The sequence below is a fragment of the Oxyura jamaicensis genome, chromosome 1 (assembly GCF_011077185.1).
Source record: "Oxyura jamaicensis isolate SHBP4307 breed ruddy duck chromosome 1, BPBGC_Ojam_1.0, whole genome shotgun sequence".
Taxonomy (NCBI): domain Eukaryota; kingdom Metazoa; phylum Chordata; class Aves; order Anseriformes; family Anatidae; genus Oxyura; species Oxyura jamaicensis.
The window spans coordinates 13107811-13130518 of record NC_048893.1 but is presented as its reverse complement, the minus strand read 5'-3'; the positions used below and the strand labels follow the sequence as shown (position 1 = coordinate 13130518).

The window sequence follows — 22708 nt, the reverse complement described above, 5'->3', positions numbered from 1 at the left end:
CTTCCTAGGAATCAAAAAGAAGCAAAGAGACAACTCTATCTTCACCTCTCTAGTTAACCTGAAGCTCAAATGTACATGCTTCACAGAGCTATTTGACATCTTCTGTATTTTTGCCCCTTTTATAAAAATAGAGTGCAGCTTTCCAGCTTGGGCAGGGTGGTTGGCTGGTTCACACACACAAAAACTCTCTGGTCTTGAAACCATATAGCCATTTCATCCGTTTGTCCAGTTTCAGTTTTGTCCTCCTTCAACATAGACCAGTGTGAAGAGTAATCCCCAGCAAATGCTGGTTGCAGTGAGGGATTTTCTGCTCTGCTACTTCTGAACATCTCCAAGCAAACACTGGACAAATTGCATGAGTAAGGGGTCAGTGCCATCGTGAATATTTCATCTAGACAGCACAACAAAATCCAGCTTAGAGAATAGAAAGGGAGAAAAATCACTTATCAATTATTCTTTTACTCAATACCACTTGTTCTTCAATAAAACACTGCAAAGTGATTTCTCTTGCAATCAGGAGAAGAAAAAAGCTCCGCTCTTGGCAAACTATTTTTGGAAGCTGAAAATCTCATTCTGCTTTTTTTTTTTTAATTCCTGCTTAGAGGAATTTTATGATAAGGATGTAAGCCTTGCTGCTTATTAGAAATTATACAATTAAGATTTATTTTAAAAACCTACGAGAGTTGATTTTTTTCTACTAAACTTCACTTTTACAGGCAATCATTGCATAGCAAAATTTATATTTTTTAGGCAGGTATTTTTTTCCAATCTGTAACACCTTCCTACATACTAGCACTTAACTGTCATGAATTTTCTTGCAGACACATTTACCCTTTCTGCCATTTTTCTGTCCTCCATATAAAATCTTTTTTTTGGATAGAATTATCAACCCTGTCATTTTACCTACACTTCAAATGTACTTGCCAATTAACAGGTTTTCCCACTTAAGTTAAAAACTATCCTTGCCTTCCCCCCCTTCACCCTAAAGGACATTTGGAAATGTTCACCATTGAATCTCAGGTTGCAGTTTCTGGGGCTATGTCTTGTTAATTGTCATTTTGTCCCTGGTGTTGCTCACACTGAGAGTTTTACCAAGTGTCTCAGACATTTGGCAATTAATCAAAGAAACAGCTTCTGGAGACCTATGTGTAAGCAAGAATGTCAGGTTAACCTTCAGAGTAGTAGACCAAACTCTGTAAATGAGAATTAATATGACTCCAAATGGCAATTATTCCTTACCAAATGTATTCGTTTTTTATAATGTTATATTTTTATGCATACTTTTGATTCTCAAGGGTCTTGACTCATGACTGTTCATGCCTAGTTGACTCACCGTTAGTGAAAATCAGATTTAAGAATTCACCTCTCATCAACAGCTGCATCTGAGTTCATATTGCTGCCAGTTCTGCTTCCAGCTATATAACATACCTTCAGCCCTTGTGACCGCCACGTGTTCCACTCTCACCTTTGACTTCTCATCCTCACAACTTCAATTCCATCTCCTCCTTGGTACTGCAGGGACAGCAGCTGCATTTCAGAGGTGCCTATCAGCCGTGGCAGTAGGAGTTATTGAAGCTATGGTCCTGCACTCCTTCCAGCTCTTCCACTTGCAGAACCACTGGCCCATTAAAAGTCTGTGCTTGAATCATAGCAGTTTGGGCAGACCCACAGGACAAAGGAGTAAAGGAAGGGGATGGATTCTATTCTGGGCTCTGCTACTCATGTACAACACAAGACTGGGCAGTCAGCAAAGCCTTTTGTCCTCAGCTGCTGAGACTGAAAAAAACAGGATGGTGATAACCAACCCTAGCCTTACATATAAAGCATTTTGAAACAGTTGGTTGAGAGGCACTATATAAATGCTAAGTATTATTAGACACTGCTCCTATTTTAGGGCACTTTTCCACTCACAGATGTTACGCACAAGCCATTTACTAAATGAGCCACAACTATATTTTTGAAATCATAGGATACCTGGAGGAGGTAAACTCAGTAGCCATCTCCTGGGAAGCGAAAAGAATGATCCTGACTGGCAGCAAACACTCACTGCATCTTCATTACAGCAGAGCAAAGAAATAAACATTAGCATACCCAGTCTCTGTACAGCAATAGCTTGGTAAAGCTCTATGGTGTGTGCTACCCGGTAAAGCTGACTAATGAACCTGTCCAGCCTTAAAGTCTATAGATCTGTGATCTCATTTTATGAATAGAAAAAGTCTCCCCAAGCACTTTCAGTATAGCATGATGATTCAAACCAAGATGCGAGTGTTCAGGCTATCCTCTGGCAGGCACTTTCTGTTGGAATAGGCCACGGCCCACAGGAGGAACAAATAATCTGTTAAACCTGCCTGCAAAGGAGCAACTAATACACAAGCACTGATATATGTGGTGAGACTAAAGGTTCACCTAGTGACGTTCCCAAAAGCAGACAGCATCAGACACTCAGAAATACTCAGTGTTTTTTGCCCCACCATGCCCTCCTTACTCCCACTGATCTGCTCCTCGGTGGGTGAGTCAGTGACAACAGGCTGATCAGTACGTACAACAGCCATTGCTGTATCTCTGCTCTCTTAATTATCTAATTGGCTTCTGAAGCAGCCTGTGCTTTGCCTTTCCACATCCTGCAGCAACAAATTGGAGCCACCACCCTGTACCTTTCTCTGGGATCAGAGCACTGTGTTCCGCACTCTGCGGGGAGAGCAGAAGGGACCAGGCCAGCTCCTGACTTTGTGTCCTACACTACAAGCAGCACGTCCAAACCACAGTCTGGGAGAATTTTCTGCCATTCATTTCTCTGACGTAGAACACAAACTAACAATGCAAGAAGACTGCGCTGAAGAGCTGAGGAGCTTTCCAAGAGGCAAAACAAGATGTCTTCCTTACTTTTCCAGTGAGCTGTCCTCCCTGTTGGACATCCGTACCTTCACTTCCCAGCCTCATGGGAAACCTCAGAGAAGCCAAGATCAAGTCATCTGGGGGTGAAATGAAGGCTGAAAGAGGGCTGTAACAGTCCCAGGCATCTCCAGAGGACTGGTACAACCCTGCAGCAAGGAAGAACATTCCTCTCTGTGCTTCTTCTGATACTCCTACAGACTTCTCTTCCTCCTGTCACTTGTCAGAAAACAAATATGTTTGCATAACCTGAGTTAGAAGCTACAGTCATCCCTGTTACTCCTTGCTTAGGAGTGCCTAACCTGTACAGCCACCACAGCTCAATGTATTAGGGGAGCACCCTGTAACAAACCCTCATGTGTTGCCCTGCACATGAACACTTTATTCACACACATTTTAGGCCATAAATTGGAGATGACAGCGAAGTAATCAGGAGAGTATCATACTGTGTCTCCTAATTCTCCTGGGCCTCCACTGATTATACAGGAGAAATCCAAGCAGACATGGAATTAAATCACTTCCCTCATGTTGGACTAGCAGAAGCTGTTCCTTAAATGACAGATTGCTAACAGCTCCCTTAATGACATCACCCAATATGTCATAAAATTTGCTGCCAACACTACAGACTCTTTTTTTACCCAGCCAGAAGCATTCTCGGGCTGTGGAGCAGAAGTTTCATTGACAAAATGTGGCTCAAGAAATAACCTTTAAAGGGTTCTCAGCACATAAGGCAAGTACCACCCAAAAACTCATTGAAGAGTAAAATTATACTTCTTGGCACAGCTTTACTGGAACAGAGCCCCATGTCAGATTTCTCTGTCTGTAACTGAAATTATCCATCCACCACCTCTGCAGGTAGCACGAAAACTCACAGCTCAGGAATAGTATCCAGATCTTTGCCAGATTACTACCCTTGGGTGAAAACTGTTATCTTCTTATCACTTTCATGCCTTTTGGAAGGAAACTCTTCCCAGATGGGTATTAGCATTAGAGAAGAAACAGATATACTTGTAGTACAATTGCAAGGATTATTTACCTGGAGTTTCACTATTATCCCTTTATTCCCAGGCTCGCATCAGTTTTTCTGTCAGAAACACAAGTCAAGTGACAACCAGAGCACACATAGGATGAACAGCCTTTCAGAATTTTTAAGAGACAATTTGCAGGTTTTTCTCTATTCCTCAGACACCAGGGATCTACCCTGCAGCAATGCACCACAAATAACTCTGTTTGCTTTTAAAATGTTACAGTGGAACCCACTTAGGCAGCCACCGACCATGACCGCACAAAAGGTGCTTAATTATGCATTCCTCTGATTCTGAGCTACCTGCGTTTTCTCATGAACATCTATGTCAAGCTTTATGCAAGAATCAGCTCAGAATTGCATGGGCTCAAGAACTGCAAGGGCTGTTTTCAAAAGGGCAAATACTTTTCTAAGAAAAATACTTCAGTATTTAGAGCCAATTATGAAGAAGGAAAAAGTCTTCCCTCCTTATTTAGACTTAAACCAAATTCTGATTTATACTCGAGAGCATTGAAAGTCCCTGAGATTTGGTCCTTTTGATAAAGGTGAGGTTGCCCTTCTCCATTTATTTGCAGAAAATTCAACGTTGGCTGCTGTTCCTTTAAGTCATTCTGTGTAAGTCATTCTCTTCCCTGTGTATGCTGCCTTTCTCGCATGCCACCATCTACCATTCAAAGCAGTCATGGCTGAACAACCAGAGCATGTATAGAAAGAAGGAAACAGTGCAACGCTAAATTTTGTGGGAACATAAAGCTAGTGCATTCAGCTGAGTGGTCCCAAGATGTGGCTTGAATATCTTTGGTAACTCCTTGGGTATCAACAGTACTTCTGTTCCCTGCAGCAATCCTTGCCAACAGAAAACCCTACAGCATGCCAGTATGCTGGGGATGCTGAAACCAGTGGTCTGAACAATCTGTCACTCATGTAAGTTCAAAAGAGAATCACTGCGGTGGCACTCACTGGCACTGTGAGCAAATGAGCCATGAGCTATATTTCTGGATTTGATACAGTTCTTTTTTGAAAGAAAAAGAAAGTCAAAAAGGAACTGTAGCACTCTGCTGAATGCTGAAGTGACCAAATAAATAGAATCAACTAAACCTTGGTTATCTGTCAGTCATTCTTCCCTGTGTGACAGCATTCCTTTCAAGTCTGCCTGTGATGACCATGGCCCCAGTGTTTGGGTTCGCGAGTTGATGCGTTTCAACCCATGTTGTCTGCTTACATTACCAAGTCACTTTTGCCCTGCCATCCAAAGAAAAGGCTGGGTTTGGCACAATGTGCTACATCACATGTTTTTCCAGTGCACAGAGTGAAAGGCTTGAATACTGCCCATGGATTTTGTTCTCCGATTCAGCACTGCATTGCCATGATTGCAAAGTGACAGATGTCAAAACTGAGAGGAGTACCTCATTAACGCAGAGATAAACACACAGAATATGTTGTTTGGAATGACGACCCAGTGTGTTTATATATGTATGCTACTATTTATCGTCCTACAGATGGCTGCTCACAGCGAGGAACATCCACAAATACGTTTAATTTTGCTTTCTCCAATTCTAGGCAGTTACCATTTCTCCTTGTTTACACCAACTACTACTTAAGAGGGCCTAGAGATCCCTGAGTTTTGTAAGGGTGAAGGGGTATGTTGCACACAGCAAATCCACAACCTGCGTGCCATAAGTTCCTTGCAGTAGTAATAACCAACACCTGCAGAGCATTTTTAAAGGAATTACCTCACTCTCATTTTACAGATGGGAAGATTCAGAAACGGGAAAGGACTTACCCAAAGTCATCCAGCAGGCTCTGCTCAGTACACAGTTACTATCATTGCATATTGGCTAGCTCATCAAGCCCCTGCTACTCACACCAGTCAAATAAAATTCAAACAATATTATTATTTTTACTGCAATTTGCACTGCAGTCAGGGCTGGAGGCCACACCAGGAGTCAGCTGTGTTGGGCTCTGTTCAAACATACAATCAAGCACACTGTCCCTGCTCCAGGGGGCCTGCAGTCTCTGTAGGGACCCAGTTCTGTGGGAACACAAAACACAGCAGGATGGGAGGGAGGGACAGGGAATGGGAACATGAACACAAGGTTTCACATTGTTTACAGGAACTGCAAAGTATGGAAGCTTATTATTATTTAAATAATTTAGGCGGGTAAGAAATATAAGCAGCCACCTGTCTAGCTATTTACATAGCAGTTTATCTTCATAATCTTATTTGCTCAGATACTTTACTTTCACTCCTTGGGTCTTTGCTTACATTGACAGATAGAAACCAGATCCTACAACCAAATCCTTGGGGAACTGGCTCACCCTGTACTAACCCCAGACGTACATTACCCTGTACCTTCTATGGGGCACATTATACTTAATTTTACAGCTCCTCTCTGATCTGCTGAAAGGGCAATTCGTGCTGAAGACCTTCTTTATGTGATACCTGCTTATGCATTGTAGCACATGACAATTCGGTATACTAGCTATAAGCTAATGAAATCATTCTACTTGTGCTAATTTTTATTAAAATCTGCAGTAGCATAATATGTATTAAGTCCCAACTTACTGTCTGTCTTAATGTGGCTATACGTTAGCAATATGTTATGTACCAAAAGGCCATATAGCCATTCCTCTTTAGAAGACTTAACTGGGTATAAAATTGGTTGCACAAGGATCCCGTTATGTTTACATCATAAAGACAAATTTTCTCTTCTTGTGGAGTCACACTGGGTTTCATCTGATCGTACAGCAGGATATTGAACATTACAAGTGTGCAGCAAGATCTCGCTATAATGTCATACAATATAAGAATGAATAGTTCCTCTAATGCTGAATGGCACAGACACAATGGGATTATTTGCAAGAGTAAGGTTGCTCAGTACCAAGTCAGGATTGCTGAATGGTCTTTAGAAGTTAACCCGTTATCTTTCTGGCATGGATCTGCTACACCATTATTTATTATAATGTATGCATTTGTGTAAATCATGAAAAAAGGTACTGAGTACATAGAGGAAATATAGAATGATTGACTTCCATAATCTCAGATGGGTGGTTATTTTTCCTGCATTTCAATTAAGCCAAACATTTAAAGCATGTTTCCAACTCATCAAAGCCAGGAGTTAAGCATGTGCTTAAACCCTTTGCTCAGCTGATGTTGTCCATTGCGATAAATGGGCACCTTTCCATTAACGCTTAACACATTCTAGATCAGCACAATAATACCATAACGTACTCTAGAAAAGCCTGAGAAATCACAATTTAAATACTTTATTGTATAGAACAAAAGAATAAGCACTTCCTTGCTCCTATTCTCTACCAGCCAAATCCATATACAAATTAATGACCTATCACAATGCCAGTAGAGGATACAGCATCAAAAACGAGGGCATTACAGAACTTTCATAAAAATACTTACACAATTTCATTTCAGACTATTACAGCTTTTCTGAAAATGATGTTATGTATGCATCGCTACCTGCATTTATTCCTGTCGGACAGATGTCACTGAAGCTCACCAGAACTGAGGTATTTACTTAAATGATTACGATCTGACTTTTAGTCCTATGATAAATGGAAGCAATAAATAACAACAATTTTGTTTAGCAATTGTCAATATCTATTTTGCACCTCTTTATACACTATCCACTAATCTTCAGCACCAGGTAATTCGAATTCCTGTATCATATTTCTGCCACTGGCATTTATAACACTGGCTTTATTTTAATCCCAGGTAAAAATACATTAAGAAGGAACTATGATTGATAGTATACTGCTAATTTAAAATAAAATACTTTTAATTATCCCTAAACTCAGCTTACAAATCCAAGACACAAGCAAGCCTAATTTAATAAAATTCAGTATGTGAAAGCATAGCCTACGTCTACAGTACCAAGTTGTCTATCACAACAGAGTGGATCTGAAAAATAGAATAGATAGCACTTAGGGCCTAATATCCACAACACGTGTTTCAGAGGTTTCACTTTGCAGCAGCTCTAGTCTGGTCCCATGGACTGCACACACGTTAGTGGTGTAAGTCCGTCGGGTGTACTCCTAGAGGACATTTGCTTGTTTAGTTTGCTTAGGAAGAAATCCAGTTTGCATACCCCAAGGCTGCTCTACAATGTGAAACAATGCATAGTAGGCATGGACAGCTGGGGGATTCACTTTAAAAATGCACTCCTGACCCAAACTAAAGCACAGTTTTTGTCACACCCATGGACGGTCCTTTTGCAGACCATGGGCCAAAGCAGTTTTAGTTGGCTGCAGAGCCATTCAGATAGCTCTAGGATTTCCAAAGGCTTATCCAGAACACTGATCAGCCATGCCACTGATGCCTGGTGGCTTTGCTCAGAGCAGCTCACATCCAGGGCTTATTGCGTCCCACAGACGGTGTGGGATTTGGCTCCTGTTTGAGAAACCTGCAAGAAAGGTTCTTGCAGAGAAGCTAAGAGTATAAGCTAGGGTTTGTTTCACCTGCCAGCATGCTGGTACCTAATGCCACCAGGCCTGTTCTTCAGTTTGTGGGACATCCCTGTGAGGATGGGAGGTATGGCAGAGAACCTGTGGAAGACCTGCATCCTTCTGGAAAAGTAGCCAGAAGTCAGACAGGATCCTTGAGGCATTTTAGGTACAGACACTTGGATGTAGGCAACTGCTTGATGGCTTGGCTTACACAGACTGAGTATATCTCCATTGGCCAGAATGAGAACTTCAGAGACTCGTGCTCCAACACCTGCACTGAGATGCTTCATCTCAGATTGACTTCTACCCACACACCAGACTCTGTACTGCAGATGTCAGAGCTCTGGTCTCACAGAATATTTATTTCCAGTTTATTACAGCATGGCAGTAAGCAAACAGTGAGACAGCTTAGCTCTGACATTATATCTTAACTAAGACCCCGAGCACTACTGAATTTGCTGCAGAAATCCTTGAGTGGCCTTGCAAGAGCCAGTTTAGGTCTGCCAAAACCTGTGAGAACATGTACTGCAGTCTGAGAGGCTAAGCCAGACCCGTGCAGTCAGTGCACATCCTCTGGCACATCCCCTGTATTGTACCTGTGCTTACCCAGTATCGGATGTAGAACAGCTCCTCTGTTACCCCCATAAAATGGAGCTGTCTGTAAAAACATGCTTTGCGTTTGGTTCAGACTCGATTTTGGAAAAGGCAGTCCCAAGGAATAAAGAAATTATGCCTCTTGGGAAGAGACAAAAGTGCAGTTATACATTTCCCAGACAATCTCACTTTTGCCTTGGCACAATTCCCACAGCATACCACATAATTAAAACTAAATGAAATGTTGCCTTATGTGTTTAACACTCAGTGATTAAACATACCATCTTAGGTTAATACAGAGACTCGACAAATTCAGTGAGGCTAAATTTCAGCTCAGACACTTTTGTCTGCAGATCTGTCCCTAAGGGTGTAAAATCTTGACTGGGCATTTTCAGATACGCATACGGCATCCAAAAGCTTTCACAGAATCACAGAATCATTAAGGTTGGAAGAGACCTTCAAGATCATCTGGTCCAACCATCCCCCTACCACCAATGTCACCCACTAAACCATGTCCCTAAGAGCCAGGTCCAACCTTTCCTTGAACACCCCCAGGGACATTTCTTTCATAGAAATGTACACAAATAAAAGTGTTTGCAGTGAAGCTCAGGGTGTGCCCTCTTTCCACAGAGTTCATATACAGTTTCATGAACTGAACGCTTGTTTATCCCAATGACAAAGTGCTCCCTCCCTTCTCTCCCTCTCAGATGGTCTCAGGAGGCAGAAAGGGAGGCAGAAACGAGGGGACAAGGACCAGCACTGCTCCCCTTCCCATCCTGCACCCACGAAGCCTGCCCAATGAGCTCGTTCTTTCTGCAATATGCAGTGCATTTGACACAAACCAGAAATGAAGCTCCCAGTAAAATATCAATCATATGAAGAGATTTTACCTCTTATCTCACCTATTGAGGAAGATCGCTGAGGTAGCAGCATGGTATCACAAAATAATGACATGATGAACAGAGAGATAACAAGGGGTAACTTCTGTAAGAAACCTTTTTAGCCAAACTACATCTCAGGTTAGCCATAGAATTAATGATTTGTAAACTGTTCTGCCTGAAAGCCTGCTATTGCAGAATATTTTAAAGATCGATTTTTCAATTGCTTTCTCTTTTAAACATTGAAAGTATTACATTTTCCTAAATGAAATTAAATATCCAAGTCACATAAAAATGTTGAATACAAAGGGAAAATGAAGCACATTACTACAGCAGCTGTTGAGATTGTTTTGCTGGGAATTTAAGGAAAATCCTGGCTTCTTTGGTCAGAATGCCAGGCAGGAATGGAGATGTCTATTTTTAATTCTAGAGGAAACTGAGGTAGGAGTGGTTCTGTTTTTGAAAGAAAAAACAGAACAAATGAGACTAGAATAGTAAAGACCATTCACTCAGATGAATTAGTTCTGAGAAATGGGAAACCGAGGAAGAAGGCACAGTGCAACAAACATCTCATCCTGTAATCCCTTCCACACTCTCATCTGTTTCCAGGGTACAGCTCAGTATTTTGCCAAATCTACTCCCTTAAGAAAGTTGTTGCAGAACCTTGCTGCTCTACTAATTAGAGACTTCCTTTTAATTTCCAGGCCAAAGTGATTTATAACCAAGTTATATCCATTTGTTCTTGTCCCACCGTTAGCCACAGGTTTAAAATCATTAGTTTTCAATCTATGGTCCATGGACTCAGGAGGGCTACATAAACTACTTATAAGAGATCTTTAAAATGTAGTGGTAATGAAGCAAAGCAGACCTAGCAGGATGTAATTTGCTCTGGCAATGCTACAGGGTATGCAGTATTATCTTTGGAAAAAGTTTAGGAATCCACAAATCAAATTAAACTAAAAAACACTGGCTTAAACTGTCCTTTTCCTTTCCTCTTGTTTATTAGCCCTCTGATACATTTTCAGACAAGAGCCATGGCATCTTCTCAACATTTTTCCTTCTACAATAAATGCAGCAAGTTTTCCTAGCTTCCTCCTTGCAAGAAATGCCACCGTTCTCCTAACCATCCTGCTCTCCTTGTAGCAGCTCTTGCCATTTCAAACAGAATTGGACACGGGTGACCGGAATGCCACACTCACTATCACGGTGCATCACACAGTTATGCTAACATTGCCCTAAATCAGCTGGAAATAGGGGATGAAATCCTTCCCAGGACCACGTATGCCCTCTTCACGGCCATCACATAGGCACCTCAGTGTAGTCCTTTGGTGTACCAATATACCCAGGTCCTCTCTTCACTCATTTTTATTCATCCCCAGGTGCATGGCCTGTCTTCTGCATTTGTGTGTCCATGCCACTACTGTCTCCTCACTCCTCAAGGCTGGCAAATCCCTTCTGCGGGGTATTCCAGCCTGCCCTTGCACAGAACCACAAGGGCATGTACTGAACAAGGGGCAAAGTGTCAGCTTGGAAACCCCTGTCGGTAAGCCAGCTGATGGTGCCACACTGAAGAAGCTGATCACACACAAAATGCCTGACATAAATTAAATGCAGGTGATTGTGGCTGGTAAATCATCAGCTTATTTGGACTGATATTAAAAGGGGCGATTTCAGAAGGTGTGACATGTTATTTTGGAGACAGATAGTCATCAGTAGGCAGATTTCTAAAAGCATTCAGCTCCCATTTAGGCAACTGAATAAGGTGCAGTACTGCTGTGCTGCATGATGCCACTACCTAGGCAAAAGCAAAGAAAGAAAAGATGGCTTTAGTTAGAAACAGGGCGTACAGCATTTTTGAACACTCCAGGTTATACAGTTTTTATTAACTAACAAAAAAAGCCTAACAAACCCAACAACCATTATACCCAAGTAAAAAGCCGTGGTTTGATTTCTCCTCTGATTTTATCTTCGTATTCTCTACCCGTACACAGAGGAAGTCAGATCTAGAGCAAAACTTCTAGATGCCTAATACCAAAACCAAAACCAAACAAACAAAAACCCCACCACCATATTTTTCTTGTATAATGACCAAGAATTGCAATTTCAAGATTTTTTATTTATTTATTTTTTTTTACTAACGTTCTCATATTACTGCACTGGTAATAGGAAGGCTAAATACAAAGACGCAGCAACCAAGTGCTAATTAACTTTCTGTAGAGGAACATAAAGCTACAAGGATGAATAATTTTATTGTCATGGAAAGTCTAATACTTCTCTCATGGAATTAATCTTAAAACTTTGAATTATCTGTTTGGGAAGCTGCACTGAACGTCTCTCAAGGAAAGACTCGATGGGTAACAGTTCTACCATATGACGTTCAAAGAGGTACCTTGGGAAAATCTGATTTTGAAGTGTAGGGTATATAGATGAGAAAGAAGATCCATTGATGGGTTTTATGCTCATGGGCCACATTTTCCCACTATCTCTAGGTCAAACAGTTTTGTGGCTTGTTCTACAACATTTTTAATAGCTTTTTCCTCCTACAAAGCTTACAAGCATCTTTCTTTTTCAGGGACGTTATTAAGTCTATTTTCAAAGCTAACTAGACTTCATGCAAATTTTTCATCCACAGATTTTTATTATTAATTTAAACAATAAAAATCACAAATGAATACTACAGCACTGAGCTGCAGGTACAAATTGACTTAAATTGAAGGAATAAATCCCATGCCACCTTAAGTTTCCTGCACAGATAATTCTTGAGATCCTCATTTTGAGGCTCTGCTGCACACTGGTTATGTTTATACAGATAAATTAAGTGGTGCCAGGGAACATTCTCAGGCATCAAAACTCAATTATCTATGGTATTAAATTGTTAGAATTGTCCCAAAGTATGTGCCACAGGAACAATGTTAGTCTGTTCCAACTAGAACTCTTCCAAAAAATTGCCAGGGCACAGTTTGCAAGATAGGATGTGCCAAGAACAGTTCCCAAGAGGCAGTTTCAGTTGGGTGACCCAGTTTTAGAAGGGAAAAAATGGACATTACGCCCAGCTGACGCTGCAGCAGGGGCTGGTTCTGGACTCGCTTCACTCATGGGTGTGGGCACAGCCACCGTGTCCCTCTGTTGGGCTCCAGTGAGCTGAGGAGATGCCTTGATACTGAATGGCTTGAGCTTAGCTTTGCAGCCCGTTAATCTCCACGAGGCCAGCAAGAGCACGTGTAGCTGCTTCATGCTCACGCTGTCATCTGGGCTGCTGCAAAACAACTCTCTCCAAGCTTCCTCTTGCCCACATCAGGGGACTTTTGCGTTACAAAAGGAGACCAGGATGCGCTCGCCTTGCTGCAGGCACTCCAGGTGCCTCTTACTGCAGAGGAACAGGCAGGAGGTCAGACAGGAGGAAAACACGCTGCTGTCAGCCCGCCCTCCTCCCTTCCTGCTGAAATCTTCCCTGATCTTAAGAGACCTTGCTCGATTTTGTTCACCATTCTGTACACAATGCTCATTGTGACAAAGTACTGTAAGACCAAGGCTGCAGAAATAGTCTAGCCCACTGTGGCCGTGTTACTCCCTGAGATTTCTGGTCCTATTCAGTGAACTTTTGCAAGTAAGGCACGTGGCTTTTGACTTTTAACAGGAAACAAAAAATCTCCCAAGGTTTCATGAGTAGCATCTTCTCAACATTTCACCTCGGACTATTTGTATTTGACCTGGCAAGTACAGCATGTCTATCTTTCTTCCCTATAAACTTTTCTTTTCTGAAAGATAACCATGAAAATAAGGAAAGGGGAATGAATGTGTGACATCTCATCAAGGGTTTGTAATAATTTATTTTAAACCGTTTATTCTGTAGCTCTCTCCTTCTGATGCAGTTTCAATTACTTGATTGAATAATATTCTCTGAAATAGCACATGATGTGCTTGTGTCAAAGAGGCTCTCCACAGAGGCCATCAGCTACCTTTTAAAATCAATGAAATTCATGAATTTGCATCTGGCTTCTCAAGGAGAAAATAAAGGAACCTCTTCCCCCGGTACGTCTGACCTTCTCGTTCTAAGGCCAGCTTGTTTCAAGTCTTCTGCATCTCTGAACACTGACGTGAAGATGGATAGTATCATTCTTGGAGGAGATAGATCTTAAAGTCTATTATATTCCCCTTCTTAAGGATTCCAGCCATAATTCTCCCTTAGTAATTGGGATTTGCTCACTGCTCCACACAGTAATGCATTTTCTAGCTATCCACTCTGTCATGCTGCCACTGCGTTTTTAACAATGCTGATAGCAACTGATATTATCGAATTCTGAAGACTTTTCAGGGTCTAGGCTTGTTCGCTTCTTTTTCTCATTTCACCATTTCTGAGCAAAAATGTTTTTATATTTTCCTCTGTGATGCCTCACTGCTGTGACCCTGCCATTCCTCACAGCTGGATCTTGTTAGTTTTCAAATATTGAGTCCACACTGCCTGATTTTCTGTCCTGATATGTTTGCTGTCTTTATGTTTGCAAGATCAAAGCTAATGCTGTTGTTTATACCACAGCACTAGAAAGGATCACTTCTCAAAAGTTAAAATAACCTCAGTGTTTGAAAATCTAGCCTTATTTTTATACCTTGGCTTTTACTACTTGTAATATCCGTGTGTTTCTCCTCGTCCTTGCTTCATTGTTCTATATAGCCATTTTCTTCATTAAACTTTTAGATGGAATTTTGGAGAGAACTGGGCAGAAGCCCCATGCCAGAGAAGCCCATTGGGTTGCAAGGAAGAAGAGCTGGGCCAGCACCAGCTTCTTTCCAAACCCCCACTTCCATTTGTGTTTCTCAACAGTGTTCAAGTTTTCAGCTCACCAGAATCTCCTCTTTTAAATTCTCCTCCAGTTTCTTTCTCCCCTCCTACACACTTTTTTTTTTTTTTCCCAATGAAATGGAATTTGTCCTCAAACTGCCTAACTTCATGCATTTCCTTTTATATCTTACTATTCTGTTATCTTAGTGTTTCTCAAACAGTGGACCGCAACCCCCAGGATATTCATAAAAGGCAATTGGGAGAGTTATAAGATGCTGAAACTTTTATTACACTGTAAAACAAAAAAACATCTCTTCTCCAATCCCAAAACACCTTTATCCTTCAAAATCAAGTTTTGCTATCAAATTCTCAAATCCCTCATACAAATAAATGATACATACTTCTTAGATGATACATTTTACTCAGGTTCCCTGCAGGATCAAGACTGCGTGATTTTCAGCCTGATGACCACATGTGACTGATGGCAGATATCTCCAAGATACTAAACTTCTGCAAGTTTTGTGACAAAGCTGGTGCCAGGACAGAGCAGAAAGGATCCCAAATTCCCACCAGCAGAAAGATGGGGAGAGTTTAACAAAACCAGGCAGCAACTTGAGGGCACGAAAGCAACGCACAAACAGCTTTCAGCCAGCTGTAACACCGCTGTGTCCTCGTCAAGTACAGAGATAAAGAGCCCTGGAGGAGTCCGTGGGTTCAACTACCGAAAGGGAACTGATGCTTTTGGAGGCAGTGATGTAGGAGACAACAGGTGATGCTGTGGATACAGGGTACTTGGGGAAAGAAAGGTCTGTTTGGGATGCAGAGGGGACACTGAGGCAGAGCATTTCTCCCTCAGTTCCCCTGTGCACAGAACACACCTTTTACCTCAATTTTTATAGCCGAAACATAGAATATGTGAAAATGCTTCCATGTAATGAAACTGGGACTGCATCTCTCATCTCACCCACAATTTCCCAATCCAACCTTCAGTTCTCCATCTTCAGCCCTCAGTATCTTCTGCCAGAATTTTCTGCCGAACGTCAGACACCAACTACTGCTCACACACCACTGAATAACCTCAGCTCACCTGGTGGGTTGGCACCAGTGCTGAAACCCAGCTCAGAACTTGCCTGGTGCTCCTGGACTTGCTTTCCCCTCCGTTAGGCTTTCTGCACACCTCTCCCATTGGAGGGGAACACCACGGGGGGGAAGCGTGGGCAAGAATGGTGCTTAAGAACCACTGATTGGCATGGGATGTAGAATAATCCCAAATGAACATTGACCTCAGTGCTCTGCCTCACAAAGTACTTCGCTTCTGGTAGGTTAGGCTATATCTCTTAGAAAGACGCACTCAATTTTAAAGACTTAAGTGGCAAAGAAACTACTGTAAAGGTAATTAACAAATTAAACTTTAAGTTACAAAGGTATATACCTCATGGCTAATGTAAATTTGTGTAATTGCAGCTTCCAAACAAAGCATTTGTGAAGTTAAGGAACACTGCACTGCTTGAAATCTCCCCCTGTAGGTCTCCATACACCATAATCTGTCAATTTTTAATCTTTTGAATAGCAAGAAAATTCATCCCTTTAGCTCTTCTTCTTTCATTCACTTAAATCAGTCCTGAAATCTTTTCAGCCTTACACTTGAAAGGGAATCTTGACAGGTGTTAGAACTGGACAGAGTGTGCATGGGCACCACTGCGGGCAACTGAAATCCCTTTTTTCTGGCATACATATTTAGGAACTGCCCTGGATTTCTTAAGTGCAGCACTGCAGTGAGAGTCCCCACTCAGAGGGCCATCTACCACAGCTCCTAATTTCTCTTCTAGATAACTGTTTTCTATAACATAGTCTCCTGTCAATTGGCTGCCTCCCACATTTTGAAGAAGTCTTACACTGCATGTGGTATATCAAAAAAATGGGTTGTTCAAGCAAGCCCGGTTTATTGTGTCATCAAAATCAGTCTACAGAAGTATTTGCCCTTACTACAATTTATTAAACAAATAATTTTTGTGCCACCTGAAAATTTCAGTGGCAATTAATAAGTGTTTCTGTTGTATCTAATTGGTAAGGATAGCAAGGAACACTGGGCTGCAAACAAGATCCTTGTCTGACTCCACCAGACACCCTGCTCGTGTGCTGGCATGAGACTGGATTTTTCTAGTCTTCCACAATTTACCTCTATACCGAGATCCAACAAAGAGCAGTAACAAAGGCTCAGGGAGCATCAAGGTCAAGCCTTTTAAGACTCTTATATAAAAGTCACCTGGTCCTGCAGACTTCTTGCAAGTATAAAGGCAAACAACAACACGGCTGCGGTGAAGAATTTCACCTTTTCATTCTGAAACAACGCCGTGTTTAAAGGAACTTTTAACTGTGGCACGTAACCTCTCTCTTATGGCTGCTTTGGCTCCAAAGAACTGGAAATCGGGTAATGTGAAACCAGTTTCTGAAAGAGTTCCAGGGAAAATCTGGGGAAGCATGGAAAGCAAGGAAGGTAGGACCAACACAGCTATTTTAAGTCACGTTTCACAGAACTACTAGAGTGCTCTGAAGAAGTAAAAAATACGCATACCGTGGAAATGTGGTTAACGAAGTCCACTTGGATTTCGATAAATCTGTCATTCACAGGTCTTAAAAAAATGAAACTCCCAGAGGATAAAAATAAATGTCCTTGCAAGGAGAAATAATTAGAAACAGATGGTAGGAGAATACTGTCAATTTTCAGAGTGGAGCGAGGTCAATGGTGGAGTCCTGCAGGGATCTGTGCTGGAACTTGGGAGCTGTTCACTTATTTATAAATGAGCTGGAAAACAGGGTAAATAGTAAGGTGACAAAGTTTGCTGCTGATATTCACTCAGGGTAGCTATGATAAGGGCTGACTCTGAAGAAAGACTTTCCAATACTGAGTGACTAGGCAAGAAAAAGGCAAATTAAATTCCATGTAGATAAATAAATATGAGGTCATTTCTTTGAGGGGAAATACCTAACCACACAAAATGATGTGCTCCAAGGTGACTATTACCACTTCAGGAATGAGATCTTGGGGTTATAATAGGTAGTTCTGTGAAAACATCAGCCCACTGCTTGCTAGCAGTGCAAAAGTGAGAATTAGGAATTACAGGGAAAGGAACAGAGAATGAAACAGAGAATATTATTACGGCATTGTATAAATGGATGGTTTGTCTGTCTTGAATGCTGCATGTATTCTGGTCCCACCACCTCCAAAAGGACACAGCAGACTGGAAATGATTCAGGCAAGGGCAACAAAGACAACAGAAGGCATGATACAGCCTAAGGACCAAGGAATGACAAAGTAGCTAAAGACTCTTAAGGTCTCACAAGCAGGTAAGGGAGGGGAGACAACACAGGTCTGATCAGGAGCAGCACTGGGAAGGTGTTTGGGGATCCACTGTTCGCAGCCTCTTCCATTACATGAGCCCGGGGGCTGCACAGCTTCAGAAAGGGACTAGATGAAGTCATAATAAAGAAAATCCATCGAGAGCTTTCAAATGCCAAGGCTCTGGCTCAGGAAACCCCTGAACCCATGTGCTGGAGGCCAGGACAGTACCATGGGCCAAAGTGAGCTTCCCCTGCGCTGGCACTTTTGTGGGCACATTATGGGCAGCTGTGAAGACAAGACACGGGACTGGGCAGGCCTGAGGTTTGGCACAGGACAGGTGTTTTGGGTTGTTTTGTCCAATTGTCCTCTTACTGCACACACAGACTCAGGTATCTACTGAAAAGCACACATGTTGGCTTTACCCTACTTGTCCAGGGGACGCTTCTATGCCTTTCTTTAGCTTTGTGTGCTTTTATCTTCTCTGTAACTTGCAACATCACAGTAAAGGAAAAAGTAACGACAAATGTCTAATAACAACAACAAAAAAAAAACACAACAAAACTAAGTGTAATTTATTAACTTGTATAGGAGTAAGTCTCAATAAATGTCTTTATTTGTGAGGTTCCTGGCAAACTTTAAATGCAGTGTATTAAAGAGCAGTAACACCTCATCTCTAACACCTTCAATAAGTGGTTTTCTTCATACAGCTGCTCAAATCATCTAAGTGTACGTGCAAGCATTCATATGTATAAAACTGCAGAAGTGGAGGCTAGAGGCTGGAGATCAAGGCTTTCAACACTGGTTCTCAATATATGAAGCACACCCTGACAGCATTAAGTACATGGAACAAAACAAAACAATATAAGCAATGGCATAAGCACTGGGGAGTCTAACATATGACGTCTTCACATACACACAGAAAATACCTTTTGTTCTACAATTTTTCTGCTTAATCATGTTTATAGACATGATTAGATAGAGACAGTAATTCAAAATGCATGTGCCCAAGATATTGCTTACCTTTTCCTTATTTAAAAGCACCTCTTCAAAATAAGAGCTATATGATGCTGACGATTTATAATGACTCATGCAGTTGAGAATGGGATCAAAATGTTTATTTTAAAGAACTGAGATCCTGAGCTATTATTTGCAATCCTATATCAAGCGTGACCCCATGTTGAAAAAAACTTCCAAGGAGATTTAAATTACATGAAGTATTATTGTATGATCTAACAATACTCACATTACTAAGGTCCGTAACAACAAGCAAAATCAAAACTACACTCACATACTTGTTTATTTTACTACTTCAGGTTCAATTTTGCTCCTGTACTATGCAGAAGTACATGCATATGTGGTTGACATTATTAGATTGTTACCTGGGAGATAAGCATCTTAAGCTTATTATTGCTCATTACTTATACTCTCAAAACAATAAAATAGTAGCAGAAGCAGATCATACAGCTTACAGGAAAACCATCAGAACTCATTAAAACTCTCTCGTCCTGCACATTTTGCTCTATGTTACACTTTTGTCCCATCACCATAGCTTTCTTCTTCAAAGGATGCAACCCAAACCAACACATTTTCTGATAGCTTTCTCTCCTTTTGAGGAAACTTTTTTGAGGTAACACAGAAACATACAGTCAGGTAAATGCTAAATTTTGTTATAACATTCAGCAAACAACAAAATCAGCCTCTTGCAATAGCCAATACTGTTACAGTTCTTTCGGGACATTCAGGTACAAGCTGGGAATGATGGCCACTAATCACTGGCTATAGAATTATTCCCCTATTATTCTAATTTTGGAGTTAAGCAGTTGAAAATTAGTTCTGCTACTGATGTAAAGCTCATTTTGTTAACCTTTCATGCAAACTGCACATCTATTAGCTTCAGAGATGATGAGAATTCCATGTTATTTTGTCTGAAAACATATCTCCAGTGTCACGCCTGCACGTGTGCAGGATGGTGTACGCTGGTTGGACTCCCATGGGTCAGCTGCATGCACTGGTTTCTAAACATTATTATTCACCTGTGCAGAAATGCAGCAAAGGAATCAGATTCATTTTTATCTACCTTCTAGTGGCATAAAACAGTAGAACCGTATGAATAAAACACTGTTATCCCTGATGTCAGTAAGTATAAGAGATTTGGAAATTGCGCTGTCCTGCTGCATATGGGACACGAACAAAACAGGCTGAGGATGCACCAAACTGGTAAATATTCATGGCACCCTTCAGCAGCGGAGCAGTAAGGAGAGGAGACAGCTGAAAGCAAAAGTCCTTAATGGAGCAGAGGAGACGTCAGTGGTGCAAAGATGAAACAGTTTGCTCTGCCTGGAGCCAAGTGACATGACTATGTACAATTAACAACACCGTATCAGAATGCGTGTTATTGAACAGAAAAAGTAGCCACCAACGTCAAATAGGAATCCCAATGCAGAGAAAATGAACCCTGTCCTAGTCCCGCTGGGACTGAGGGGAAATCTACCAATCTCAAGTGACTGCAGATCAATCCCCAAGCGATAATGAAAGAAACTGCACAGAAACGTAAGAGAAACAGTATAAAATGCACAGAACACGCATATAAACGGTATTGCATGGAGAAGTGGATAAAGCTGTTTCACGCGAAACAGAAATTTCCAGTAAGCCTCATGGACAAGGTGGCAAATTGAACAATGCTGAAGCTGCTCAGCAAAGAACTCGGAAAAATTATTGCTCACAAACTGCAATTAATGTAGGTCAATTTGGGGGACTGAAAAAGTGCCTGTGTGCCCATTTTTGAGACATCTGGCTTTGCTTCCCTAACAGCAAACCCCAAACTTCTCAATTTCAGGGTCCAAATGGGAAGACGAGCAGAAGGTATACTTTGACTTTAGACTTTTTTTTTTTTTTTCCCAAAAAATTATTTGAGGTTTGATCTTTTCTACCTTACTGAAACTGGTTTTATTAGTATCTCAACTCCAGAGCCCATTCTTTAACCTCCTCTGCCTGCCCGCTGCCCACGGCTGGCCAGATCTCCCTTACTCAGGAGAGCTGTGCTGGAAACGCACAAGGGGTGTCCTGGTGTTCTCCCTCCTTCTCATCATGCGCTTTCCTCGCAGAGACTCGGGATGCAATGGGGAAAGTCAAATGAAGTCGGGAGCCCTCCTGAGCCAAAACCAGCGCCGTATACGTTTTTTTTTTTTTTTTTTTTTTTTTTTTTTTTTTTTTTGCACTCCTAACACTCGGAGGAACAGGAGCCTGGAGCACGGCAGGAGAAGACCCAGACCCCAAGCCCAGCTCTCGAACCCCAATGACCTCGGCTGCCCTTCCAGCCGGCCGGCAGCATCCCTCGCCGACCTCCCTCGCCCCTCAGCTGCCCGAGGCGCCCCCACGCCTCCATCTCCTCCCCACCACAAGCCCCAAAGGACGGAGGAGGGGACCGGGGGGGGGTCTCCTGCTGCCCCCCGCCGACCCCCTCCCCCCCGGGCCGGGGCCGCTGCCCGCACTCACCCGAGGTGAGCTGCATCCAGGCGCAGATCTTGTAGACGGTGGCCGTGTTGCAGAAGAAGAAGAGGATGAAGCAGACGATGCAGGCGATGATGAGCATCATCGAGAGCCCGATGAAGAAGGAGGCAGCTTTGAAGGCTCCCGAGGGCAGGCTGGAGAAGTCCGTGAAGCTGCCCCGGCAGGTGAGTTCCCGGCTGAAGCCGTTGCCGATGCAGTAGTGGAAGAGCCCGAAGTAGCCCGCCTGCGGGGTGTCCACGCCGTCCCCGATCCAGTAGGGCTGGATGAAGCACACCACGTTGACGATGGCAAAGCAGATGGTGAAGATGGCCCAGAGCACGCCGATGGCCCGCGAGTTCCGCACGTAGTTGGTGTGGTAGATCTTGGCCGCCTCCTGAGCCGGGAGCATCCCCGCTGCTGCCGCTCCTGCCGAGCCCGCTCCCGTCGCCGCCGTCCCTGCAGCCGCTCCGGGCATCCTCGCCGAGAAGATCCCCCCTCCCCTTCCTCCTCCTCCTCCTCCTCCTCCTCCTCCGTCTCCTCCTCCTCCTCCTCCTCCTCCTCCCCGCTCACTCCCCTCGACGCGACGCGCCCCTCCGCCGGGCTTCAGGCCAGCAGCAGCGCCGACATGGCCCGCCGCCTGCCGGGGCTCCACGCTGCCGCCCGCCGCCCTGCCCGCCGCGGGGCCGCCGGCGCCCCGCCGCCCTGCGCAACCGCGGCCCGCGGCGGAGGGGAGGGTGGCGACGGTGTGGGGGGCGGAGCGGGACACGCCTGAGGCGGCGGAGGGGCCCTCGGAGCCCTCACGCCCCGGGGAAGGGGGCGCCCAGGGCGGGAGAGCCCCGCGGAGGCGCTGAGGTGGCGGCCGCCGTGGGGCGCGGGCGGGCTGAGGGGAACTGCCATCCCCTCAGGGGCTCGTCGCCCGGCTGGGGGTGCCTGGCCCGGTGGCATATCCCAGGGGAGGCGTGCAGGCAACATTTTAAAGTTTAACCCCCCCCCCCCCCCTTTTGGATTTTGGTTTATTTATTTTAAACCTCTGTTAGCTGTTCCTTTGCGAGCTGTGGAGCTGTAAGTGCTCCTCGAGCTGCGGTGGGGCGAGCAGTGCCCTCCTGCGCAGCGCAGGTGCTCCTCTCTTCCCCACACCAACCCCCTGCCAGGCCGAGGTAAAAGCAGCCAAAGGCAGGGAATCATCTGGGCTTGCTTCCCTCCTCATGGGGTGGGGAGGCAGCAGCGGGCTCTGGAGAAGACCATCG

At 43.3% G+C, this 22708-nt stretch overlaps 1 protein-coding gene across 3 annotated transcripts in view; it reads right to left on the bottom strand.

The window, feature by feature from the left end:
- LHFPL3 (LHFPL tetraspan subfamily member 3) overlaps positions 1-21979 on the bottom strand; it is a 249386-nt gene extending 227407 nt beyond the window's left edge. The window contains exon 1 of one of the 3 annotated variants that reach the window (XM_035316146.1): positions 21468-21979. In XM_035316146.1, the coding sequence (XP_035172037.1) occupies positions 21468-21936 (469 nt within the window). In that variant the 5' untranslated portion in view covers positions 21937-21979. The remainder of the gene's footprint in view (positions 1-21467) is intronic. The other 2 variants (XM_035316067.1, XM_035316084.1) reach the window with 2 other exon arrangements.
- Between the last annotated feature and the right edge of the window lie 729 nt (positions 21980-22708).